Below are 12,278 nucleotides of genomic sequence, written 5' to 3'. Positions count from 1 at the left end.
AAATATTTGACTTCATAGAACAGTTGGGTTGGGGGGGGTGTGTGTGTGTGCGTATAAGATAATTAAAGAATGAGGTTAAAACAAAATCTGACAATTTCAATATTGAACTCTAAAAATCCCAGCATCCTGCTTTAGTACCAGAAGGAAAGTTAACTCAGTCAATAAGCCTGTTATCCATAAATACTGTCCAAAACCACAAACAACCAGTATCCTGAAGTTTGGTTAGCTAAAATTTGCAGACATTTCAGTCATGAATTAAGAAACTACTTGCGGGGTTCAGTGTATCAGATGTTCGGTGTATACGCCATATTTCATAGTTTTTAAGTATAGCGTTTCTATTTAAAAATTTCATGAATTTTTGAACTACAAAATACAGACAATTAAAATTTGCTATTAAAAACCTAGATGAAAAAAATATTAGGAAGAAGGGCTTTCACTGGAGAGTCTTTCCATTTTCTGCAGTTTCCATTTTAAGGAACAGCTATTTAGAGTATTGGTATATGACACAGAAAAAAGCGAAGTAATTTAAAAAGAAGAGAAAATGAAGCTGAAAAATGTGCAGGCAGAATGGACTTATTTGGTCAGCTGACTCATACCAGAGTAATTCCCGAAACCAACGCAAAAGCCTGGAAAATAAATAAGATTCTTCTGTGGGATTTCCTTTTCCTTGGTCCTTGGAGAAAAACTGTCTATTTAACTCTAGAGCAACTAGCTCTCTGCTCCTCTTCAGAAGCTCTTATGCTTGGCTCTGTTCTGTGGGAAACAGCTCCCTTTTATGTTTCACCTAGATGGTGATCACTCCCTGTATTTAAACTTCTGCATAATGGAGAGATGAGAAAAATATCACACAAGAAAAATTTAATTCTGTAATTCCCTTGTCAAACAAAACACATCTGAGCTTACTGACACAGTCCTTTTTCAGAACCAGCTCTTTCAGTGTACGCCCTGGTTGGCAATCGCTGCAGCAGAGTAGTCGAGAAATGTTCCTTGGACTTAAGACAACTACCAACACTAATTAAATATTTCTTATTGTCCACATTTCTCACACAGATGCTGAGCATTCCTAAATGCATGATATGTACAAAAGGAAAACCCAGAGAAGACAGGTATCATCGAATACTTTTTTTAAGTCCTTACACATGCACTAGGAGTAACAGCAGGATTGAGAACATCTCCTTGGTGAATGTGTTTATTTCAACACTCTTGATGGGCTGCTAGATATTAAAGAACCTATTATACGCTCTCTGCAAGAAGCAACCTTTGCCTGAACTTCCACTTCATGCAGTCTTGCAGCAGACTAGAACTGGAAAGAAAAGATATCAGAGAGGACGCCACAATGTCTATGAAGGTATAAACTGGTTGCTTAGTCCACTAACTTTAGGATGACACAAGTTCAGACACTCAAATTTGTTTAGACAACAGACTTCTATTGATTCTTCAGGTGATTTAGACTCCTCAGCATCATTAGAAGCTTACATATAAAGCAGATTAGGAAGTGTCGTCATGAATATGTAATTCTGGGTGAAGATCTATTGCAAATCCCAAGAATAGATGTGGCTACAGATTTTATTAGAACATTGATACGTTTTTCATGTGTACTAGCTTCCTTGCCTACTTGCCTAAGCCAACTCCCGTATTAGTAAGATTTTCCTTATGAATTTTCCATGTTCTGTCTGTCACATTTTTTCAGAAAATGCAGCAAAGGAGCAGATGGAAAATCCCAAACTAATATATAAACCATGCACATAAGGGTTGTCTTTTCTGTGTCATGTTTGCGTAGTCCTTAGCACAAAGAGATAAACAATTCAATAATTCCTGTGAGATTATCCAGTGGCATATCAGTTGTGCTGGTTTTAGCAGGAAAATAAAACCAAAAAAACACCTGGACTCTACGAGCCTGGACAAGCAGGCACTACGTACATACAAACAAATCTGCACGTCTGAGTTCTTTCCAAAGGCAAGCAGGAAGCACATAGTAAAATAAGCCAGGCCAGCTGAGAAACCATCACTCAGCAGCTCCATGGCATTAATTCTTCTCGGTAAATGAAGTTGTTAATAAGCACTTTTAAAAATAATGGACAACTCAGATGAACTTCATTGGACACAGGACAGTGGCAGTAGTCAAAACTTCTGCTCCGGCACCTGTGTGAGGGAAATGCCAAAGAGGCAAGGTGACCACACACACATGTACAAGAGCCTCATGCAGATCTCACGTGGGTGGGAGGCTGTGAGGGCCCTTTTCCCACCAAGCAGGTAGCTGTCCACGTGCCTAAGAGACCTCACCTCCCAGCTGCCACCGCTACCTCTGCAGACATAGTACTGCTGTTCCTCTCCCTCGGCTGAATCCTCTCTGGATTACTTTACACCAGGCTGAACATCATCCAAGAGAACAAAGAGAGATTCAAACACATTTATTGATGTTTTTCCCTGTGTAGGGTTATGAGGTGTATTAGCTTTGACAGAACAACTTTTCCAACAGTGATGGGACTTGGAGCATCAATCCACCAGAGTTTAACCTTCTTCCAGAGGCAGCACTCTGAAACAAAAACAGCCAAAAAGGTGTCCAAATGCTATAAAAATGAGGGAGGTGGCTGTATTTAGGCATCAATAAAATAAGTATATTTTACTCAAGTATCCACAAGATACTTCTGCTAGCCAGCACGGGTGGGGGTTCAGTTCTGCTTTTTGTTTTTCAAAGAAGATTCCTGGATTTCCATGAGAAAAATTATATTGTGTTAAAACTGAGAAAGAACTTTTCTTTCCGAGCAAGATTTCTCTCCAGGAAAACATCACAGACTATACCGACCCTTCAGCATACTTTGTCTCACTACTGGAGAAGGCCAGCACATAGCAAAAGCTCGCTAATCCATCTTTCACCTTTATTCAAAAGCATCCACGACTGGACTGAGATTTTTGACATTTGCTGAACAGAGGTTATAGTCTTCTCCTGGGCCTCTACACGGGGCAGTTCCATTGCTTTGCAATGCACACCAAAAGATACAGGCCACTGATTGTATAAGGTATGGCATGTAAATGGTTTAAGTAAATTCTTCACACTTACTCTTTTTTCTTTGATTTCATTTGATAGGCACCATTCACCACTAATTAAAGCAGTTCTTTAAACAAAACTTCCAGAAGTGGAGGCTAAATCCTTCTGACTCTTTCTTCAAACCTCTTCTGAGCCCTCATTGTTAATTCAGACACTGGCAGGTAACGTTTTCTTTCAGTCCTGATATGCGACTTGGCTTCCAACACGTGCAAGAACCAACATGTTTCTCCAGATAGATTTGCTTTCCCAGGCTCCCGCCTTCTCAGCAATGTGAGGTACTTTGTGTAGAGTCATCTCAATTTCCTTTGAATCCCCATTTTTCTAAATACTTTGGGGTTTTTTCAGATAGGAAAAGTCAGTTGTATATTTATCTTGAACTATCAAATGCACTAAAAAGGACCTATCTGGGATTCTAGGCACCACAGCTAAATAATAAAAATACAGTTAGCCTTACACAAACAAATGTGTACACACTAGCCGCCTCAAAATTATGCAGGGCAAAAAATTTTTCCTGCCACAAATCCCCCAGAAAACAAACCTCAGTGGTTGGTACAACCCTTCCCAGTCTGAAAACATCGAACTTTGCTTTTGGCCCCCAAAATATTGGACAATCCAAAACACAGTGACCTTCTGTTTTGGTATTTTCACTCATGGAAGTGCTGAAATTGTTCATTGTTCTGAATCATGAGAATACCAAATACTGACTATCTTTCAATCCTATCTTTAAATCTCTGATTTTAAATCTACAGCTTTACAGATTTATGTAGTTAGTGATTTACTCCTCCCCAGAAATGGCTATTTGATATCAACCAGTAGGACAAAACATATCTCCTGTCTTTTGTTTCTTTTTCACAGTTTGACTAACGTGTCAAATTGCCTATATTTTAACAAGGAGATGAAGTATATCTGAGAAATAAAATAGCACAGTACTTAGTAGGTGTTCGTATTCTTCAGCTTGCCATCTTTTACCCGTTTGAAGCAAACACTTTTTATCGCCACATGTCAACAAAAACTAAGAGCAAATAAAACAGCATAGCTTGTGTTGCGGGGCACAGATAAACAGAAATGTGCGGATGACATCCAGTTACTTTTCAGACACAGTGAGTGTAATCCAGTAGAAGGCAAAAGAACCTCATTTACCACCAAGGATTAAACTAACTAAATAAATAAATATTTTCTATGACCTTGTTGAAAAACAAAGGTTTAAATCAACAGCATTCCTTTAAATGGGAATCTTTAAATGTGGTGGATGTCTGTTAGTTGATTTGCCTCTTTTTATAATTACCTGTTTGCGATCCTAAGCCAACGTCATTACTGCAAGGACTAAATCAGGCAATATTAAGGGTTTTTTTGTGCTTGTAGGGCAAGGCATTTTTAAAGTACAAAGCAACAGCTATTTTTGCTGGCTGACACAGTCCAGAGCCCAAAGACCATAATTACGCTTTCAGAAAGGCAACAGCCAGAGCACCTGACAGTCATTGACTATCACTCCCACCTCTCCAACAGCCCCTTTGCTTGGGGACAAGGGACAATTCCAGGACCAGAGTATCTGAGCTCGCTGCACTTGCTACAACAGGTACAGCATGGCTCCTATTGCCTCTCTGAACAACAGACACCAGTCACCTCCAGTAGCTATTCTTTCAGCAACATTCTACACTTTTAGGACTATAGTCCTCAAAATAAAAAGTCAGGAGAAGCCACACAGAGCCAGATCAAACAAAATTCCCTCATATTCAGTCAATCACACCCTCAGAGAAGCCCACCTGGCATGTCAGAAAAGAATAAGTATTCCAAGGCTAAGGAACCAAATGAAGACAACTCCAAGGCAAAGAAAAGGCAATGTTCTCACACTGCAGCCATCACAAAGGCACTTCCAACTGCTCTGCTACTCCAGCACTCTCCATATTACAGCTGTCTCCAGGAAGTGGGGCAAAGAGAGAGCATCAGAGCTGAACCCGTCACATGAGACACAGCTTTCAAGAATACAAGACAAACCATAGGAAGAATAAGGCTCTGGAGCCAAAGGACAAAAAAAACCCCATTGGCATAAGCAATCCAAAACCTTAAGAAAAACATGAACAAACCAAACTCCTGGAAATCTAACCCAATAGCTTAGATAATCCGTAGTAACATGGCTGCTCTTACCTTTGCCATCTGCGCCTGCACGCCATTTGCTTTGAGAGATGCTACTGCTTTCTGTGCTGCTGCTGGACTGTCAAAATCTACAAAACCGTAACCTGAAAAGGAAACAGATAAATAGATATTTTCATTACTATTCATGTGTATGTGCATAGGTTAAGATTTCACGTTTATAAATAAGGAGACCCCTTCAATTCTCTACATCTGTCTCATAGCCTTCCAGTAGCACTGCCATCACACCTCTATTTCCCACACCTTTCCTCCTGAACCTAGTGGGGTTTTAAGGAAATGCAATGACCTGAAGCTTCAAAGTACAGGAAGGTATGCAGCAGAGGGGGAAAGAAGGTAGATCTTTGCCTGTCTTAAGAGATCAAAGGTCCCTGGCAGTAGGAGGGCACACGCTCATGGGGCTGTGGTGCTCTGGAGTCCTGACCCATCTCTTGCATAAGAGGAGGCAGCAGTATGGCTGTCCCTAGGATGCAAAGCTACAGCTTGCAATCGCTAATTTCGTGAGAAAACACCACCCTTTCCCTGTCCCTTGAACCCATACACGGATTAAGCTTCAGAAAAGGAGGGTAGCGGGTCTCTGCAGCAGGCTGGGGCCATCTGTGCAGGGGCAGGGAGCACAGTCTTCCAGCAGGTGGGAGCAATTAAGGGAGAAATCGCAACCTGCGCTCTACAAGTGACTGCCAGATAGCTCTAGAAGATGATAAGATAATGAAGTCACAGCCTAGTTAAACCACATCCCTTTCATCTCACCACCCTCTCCGCTGGAACAAGGGCTAAGTCCCTACCAGGAACTGCTCCAGGGTATCATCTGAACAGCAGCTTAGTGAGGTTAGACTGTAGGGACTGGCAAGGGATAATCTTCTGCTTTTAAGTGGCTTTCCTACTCCCAGTATTTGTATTAGTTTAGTTTATTAATCAGGCAGTCACTTCCCATCCTCTCTTCTTCCCTCTCAATTTTTATTTCCTTTTAACCAGCAAGACTGGTAAGTTCAAGCAAGACCAGTGCTGCTAAGCCCATACCAGATAATCAACAACTCTCTAAGTACTTTTTTTCCCTAAACATACAAAGGAGGGCAAAGAGGACAAGGAATGGGCTTTTCATAACTTATAAGCACTAAGCTATTTATGATCTTCAACAGCATTCAAATGTCTTGCTCATAAAGATTTCAACACAGTTAGGAAGATTTAAAAATTTCACCAAGTACCTATTTAGGCAGCTGCACGTACTTCACAGTCCATCCAGGGAAAACCCCAGCTTACATCTTATCAAGCAGTTACAGCACAGGCAAGCATGTGCTGCTCAGACTAGCTGTGGACAGGGGCCACGTCTCTGGCATCTCCCTGGGAAGCCATGTGGACAAACTGAACTGCCTGAAAGCTTTAATAATATTAGCACAAGCATATTTATAGCATAACAGCTCTTTTGCAGACATCTCCATTTACTAGGTCAATACACATCATATAGGAGGCAACCACAGATACGCTTTTTTGCTGTATCCATTTTTATGTCTTTTGCCAGCCTTTCTTCCTACTCCTGGGAGGCCTTATTGCCTTCCTCCCTCCACCAGATCTAGGTATAAGAGCATGTGCCTGTGATCACATTGCCACCCAAGTTATAAACAACTCTTTTATTATTATTTTGGTACGTATACATTATTTGATGCAGGGTTAGTCCAATGATGAAAGAATTTTGTACACATACACTTCTTGTTTTCTTGGCTTAAATCTCATTCACAAAGATTTAAGAAAATGAAAAGAAATAATAAAAAAGAAACAGCCAAAACTGTCAAAGAAACTGCTGACTTCAAAAGTATATAAAAAAATTATTTTGATTAAAAACTCAAGATCTGAACCTTTGTGGTTTTTTCCTTCCCTCAGTTTTCTGTGTTCTTGGGGTTTGCATGAATTTTTTGGTAGGGCATTACTACAAATTGAGGGAAAGTCTAGAACAACTGTAAGCTCGGACAGCAGATCCAATAAACACCACCATGAAGAAGTGAACTGGAGTTTGGTCAACTTGGGGGTGGTGGTCCTGCACGGATTCCCCCATTTGATTTTCCCTTTTTATTGCTACTGGGCATGCCATTTTAAAATCAGCTTGTTTTATACTGCATTTTGCTTTGCAGCGTTATCCAAGCTGTCTGTTCACTGCAGAGTGGCAGTGAAGCTGATGCTGTGTTGAGCCAAAAAATATGCTACAAGGGAGCAAGAGTTCTGCATGGATTTCTGCAACGCCTTTGCCTTTTGGGAGAGCAGCTTCTGGGGATGAAGGAGGAGATACAATTAGATGCAGCTTCCATCTTGCTAGATGAAAGATCCGAAGAAGAAGCCAGAGTTGCCAAGCGGGAAACCTGAAATGCTTTGGGAAGTCATGGGATGGCTTGCATCAACACAGAGCAAATTATTTTTTAGGGTAGCAAGGTGTTCTTCTCAATAGACTAAATTTCTTTTTGTTTCTCACCATGTTCATGCCCAAAAATTAGGAGGTGAAAGTGCAAAAATAAGTTTTAATATTGGGATTGCAAGCAGATAATAGAGTTAGATTTTTGTATTTATTATCAGTGTACAGTGCAGGATTTACGTATGCAGTAACAGAAGGGAAATGATTTTAAATTTAACTTTCTAGACAGCACAGTAAGTATTCACATCTAAGTTAGCATTGCTTTGTAAATGCAAACCAGAATGTATAAGAATATTCTGGTGTTGTATTATAGAGATCAGGTATACCTAACATAGTGTACTACTGAAGATTAACATCAGCCCATAATATCTAAAAATATGAATATATTCTAAACATTTATTCAATCGGCACAAGGGGCTATATAACAGTATCAGAGATCCAGCGAGAGTGCTGAGACACAAAAACCTTGCATCTTTAGCTGTCCATAATGCATTCTAGTATTACTACTCCCAGCCACACTGCAAAGCTGCTCTTTTTTCCTTCCCTCAAGTCCATTTTCATTCCAAGTATCTTTTTCTGGCCCTCCCCCCTCCTGACACATCTCTCCACCACACACAGAACATCAGGACAAAATCACTCCATGGCTGAAAACTCGTCCAAAGAACATCAATCTGCTGCAAGGGAAGCCAAGTTCCCAGGCTGTTTCAGCATTCAAGTATCCTTACAAGAACCCTGTGATGCTATATAACAGAAAACCAGGCATGCTGCCTTTTTGTACAGTTTATGTTCTTCCATGTCGATGTTTATAGCCTATGTTGGTGACCTACACTAAACATATTTTATTCGTTTATAATCCCGCTTCATTTTCTGGGTCTTACGTACTAATCAAGTAGCTTTTTTGTTTGGGTTTGGAAGGATTTTGTTTATTTAGGGGTTGTTTGTTTTGTTTTATATGCCTTCCAGGGTAGATAAAGTTTAGTCCCCACAGAAGCTAAAGCTGGGTCTTGAAGTATCCCCTCCATCTTTCCCCATCGCATAAATGAATCCCCAAACTCCCTGAACTGAGTCCTTCCCTCCTGGCCATGCTGGGGCTGGAGCGGGCACAGGCTGTGCTCCCCCCCAGCCCCCGCAGCGCTGCCCTGGCTGCCCCTGGTAGGTGCAGCAAGGGTGGGTTTGTCTGCTCAGGCACCCATCACTGCCCAAATAACCATCCCCTGGCTCCTCCTGGGAAAAGGCAGCAGGCTGGCTGAAAGCATCCCCGGCAGGGATTCAGTCCAGGGTCTGCCAATCAGCTGCTGCTGCTCTAAGAAAATGTCTGTGCTTCTTTTTCCTCTTTTAAAAACAAGTGCAAGCCCCAGCAGCCCCACCCCTCTGCTAGCCTCAAATTCCACAGCTGCTTCCCCCCCCCCCTCCCTCTTTTTTTTCCTGTGTGCACTGCCTCATAAACATTCTGGTCAATGAATTGTACTTCCACCAACCCACCCCCACCCCACCCCCAGTTTTTGTACAGAACATCATGAAAAACACACTTGGATTCTAAACCAGGACATTCAGACTCTCACAAGAATCCATCACCACCACAGGAAACCAAAACCAAAACTATTTCCCCTTTTTTTCATGAAGCATCCTGCCCTTTTCCTTTAAGAGCTCCAAATGCAAATAGGGATAGCTGCATTATACCCTGCTTCTTCAAGAGATGGGAACTGAATCTGTCACTAATATGAGCCCCTCCGCTTAAGTGTACTTACACTGAGGGTGACTTCAGCACTCCAATGCTACAAGCACTCCAGGAACCCGAGGTTTTTTGTAGAATGACATATTACTAGTTCAGACACGCAAACACACACACACGCAAAACCCCAAGACTAGAACATCTAGATTAACTGTTAAACCTTCCCTCTAAGAAATAAAATGCTCGTAATTTTGTTTTGGCCTGGTGCCATTAGAGTTAAATAATTAAATTTCAAGGAATAAAACCAGTGGTTTTGTACCTGTGGGGAAACAAAACAGCTAAGCATCAGCAAGTGCAGGTTTATAGCTAGCTGCAGTAAGTGCTACCCAAATACACTGGCAGACACTAAACATCTCCGTCTCCTATAACCTAAACGGCTAGGGGCCTCCCGGTCTCAGTTTCTCAGTTCCATAATTAAGCTTGGCAGCAGGTTCAAATGAATTAAAACTGAATGTCACTATTTCCTCAACAAATCCCTCATCCTTGTTTTTTCTTACTTGTCAGGGAGAAGACCAGCAGAACAGCAATTAGTGGTAAGCAGTGCAGTGAAAAAGAACCAAGTATACACTAATTAGGTCACTCGCCAAACACGTTCATTTCATTGGCAGATTTAATCAATGTTTTCCTGAAATGTCTTAAATCTCCTATGCTAATTTAAAGTTTTGTTATTGTTGTTACTTTAAACACAGATGGGATGCCTGGAGATTTTCAATTGCTTTCCGCAAATCCATTTCAAAGTAACAACCCCTCATATAGTATATCATCAAAATTTAGGTGCAGGTTTTAGGAAATGGCCTCTAATTTTATGCCAACATTTTTGTGCCTGCAAATACCTATGGGTGCAATTTTGTGGATTTAGTAATTGCAGGTGTGTAGAGCTCTTAGACATCAAACTCTGAATTGCCCTGACTGATCGGGTACTTAAGAATAATGCCAAATAATTTAAGGGGCTGCTTGCCACTTGCGGTTCCCACAATCCTTGCGAAGTGCTGGAGCGGTGGCACACGGCAGAGGCGAGCTCCCACTGGTGCATGTGGGCTCCACAGCCCACCTTCGGGGAGCTGCACTCGTGTAGTGACAGGAGCAAGGGCCCGGCTGCCTTTTTAGAAAATTGAAGCAGCTCCTCTGCCACTGCCAAAAGCAGCATTAGTCACTGGAAGTAAACGGGAACGGCGGTTTCAGGGTATCCTGGAAGTCTGGTCCCCCAATTAGTACTTAACAGCTAGCACACCATGGCACTTTTTTTGCATGGAAGACTCTCCATCAGCAGACGTCCTTGCTGGCGCCATCAGAAGGGGAGCTGTGACAGCCACCAAACTAATCCGCACCCGCACCAGCCAGGCTCTGCCGCCTTGCTGCCCTGACCGCACACCCCCAGGCCCCCACAGCGGCTCCCCTCCCTCCTGCTGGCACTGCTCCCCCAACCGACTCGCCCTCGACCCCATGGCCACCAAGGGGTGTGACAGGGCAACGGGCAGCCAGCCACAGCTCTGCACCCGTCCCAGCTCTGTCCTGACAGCCCAGGTGAAAATAAAATCTAAGGAGAAACAAAGAGCAGGAGAAATATGCTTTCCCAGAAGTGAGGAGCAGAGCACCCTGGCACGCTGCTAAGCTTGACCCCTGCAAACGCAGTAACCTCTGGAGGGGGCTGAGGAAGGAGAAGCCGTGATGAACGAGGGAGGATAAGCTGTGGCTGGTGAGCTCTCAGCTTCACCCTGCCACAAGGCCAAACATCACTTCTGACCTCTGAGCCTGTCCTGCTTTAAATCACTTGAATTCACGTCAAATAGTACTCCGCATTTTCCAGCTGACGCCCCCACCTCTCCAACACACACACAGAGACAGGAGACAGGACAGCTGATGCACCCAGCCAGGAGACTGGCAGGGAGCCCGTATGTTAATCCAACATCTAATGTGCCTGGGTAACTAATATTGTTCTGTTGGTTTTTTTTAAAAAGTACCTAAATGTATTGATAGTCACACATACTGAGGAGCTTCTCTGGTTCCACTGATGTCAACAAACCCACTCCTGAAAAGTTTTAATGCTTTGTTTCTGTAGAGCTAAAATCTTTGCATCAATAGGAGAACAGATCCAGCCTGGCAGATGGGAAATGCTGACTGACAGCTGTCCCATGCCACCTGCACTCCTGCAGGTACCTCTGTACTAGGGGCTGACGTGGAGTTTGAGGGAAGCTGCACCAAAGGATGGACCCCAGCTCTGCCATTTTCCTTTGGAGAGTTTGACTTTGGCACAATTCTTTTCAACATAAAAATGTGTAAATTTTGCATAAAATTACACAATATAGGAGAATTTTCTCTTCAAAGATAAAACCAAATTTGCTCATGTGTAATTACAATTCTATTATACCTAAATGGGTTTTTCTGGTTTTGATGTACCAGACCACTTGGAAATCTGCTTCCCACTGGGACACAACGTCTTTTTTAATGTAAGGAAGTTCCTAGTCCTTGTTTCTGGCCATGTAGAATTCAATACATCAGATCTGAAATCCAGAACAGAGAAGACTGAGCATATCTTACATGTTGGGTCTCCAAGAGGTATAGAGAATTTCTGGACGAAAAGGAGGATACAGTAATTTTAAGAGAGTGCTTGCTTTTTTTTCAATAATGTTTTTTGTTAAAGTTGCTTAGAGATTGGAAATGGAAATTGACAAAAGTGGCTGTGATGAGGGAAAGGAATAGGAGCCTATGGAAAAGGCAGCAGTCAAAATTACTTGTTGAACTGAGAAACCATGAAATAAAATATATTTATCACAAATATTTTTTAAACTTTATGATGTCACCTCCACATGTATCTGTATACATATATGCCTACATCTGAAGAAACTAGCACAAAGTTTTTACACAAACTCTAATACATACACACAATTAAGCAAATATATAATAATCAGTGAGATATTTCTCCTACAGACTTAGATGAAACCACTTGG

The 12,278-nt window shown here is 42.0% G+C and overlaps 1 protein-coding gene across 11 annotated transcripts in view; it reads right to left on the bottom strand.

The window, feature by feature from the left end:
- Nucleotides 1-12,278, bottom strand: part of RBMS3 (RNA binding motif single stranded interacting protein 3) — a 722,581-nt gene that overhangs the window by 263,782 nt on the left and 446,521 nt on the right. For all 11 annotated transcript variants that reach the window (XM_056334362.1, XM_056334363.1, XM_056334361.1 and 8 more), the window contains one exon: nucleotides 5,195-5,286. In XM_056334362.1, coding sequence (XP_056190337.1) covers nucleotides 5,195-5,286 — 92 coding nt within the window. The remainder of the gene's footprint in view (nucleotides 1-5,194; nucleotides 5,287-12,278) is intronic.

Source organism: Falco biarmicus, chromosome 4, assembly GCF_023638135.1.
Source record: "Falco biarmicus isolate bFalBia1 chromosome 4, bFalBia1.pri, whole genome shotgun sequence".
Classification (NCBI taxonomy): Eukaryota; Metazoa; Chordata; class Aves; order Falconiformes; family Falconidae; genus Falco; species Falco biarmicus.
The sequence above is the reverse complement of the archived record's forward strand: the minus strand, read 5'-3'. Positions and strand labels throughout refer to the sequence as shown.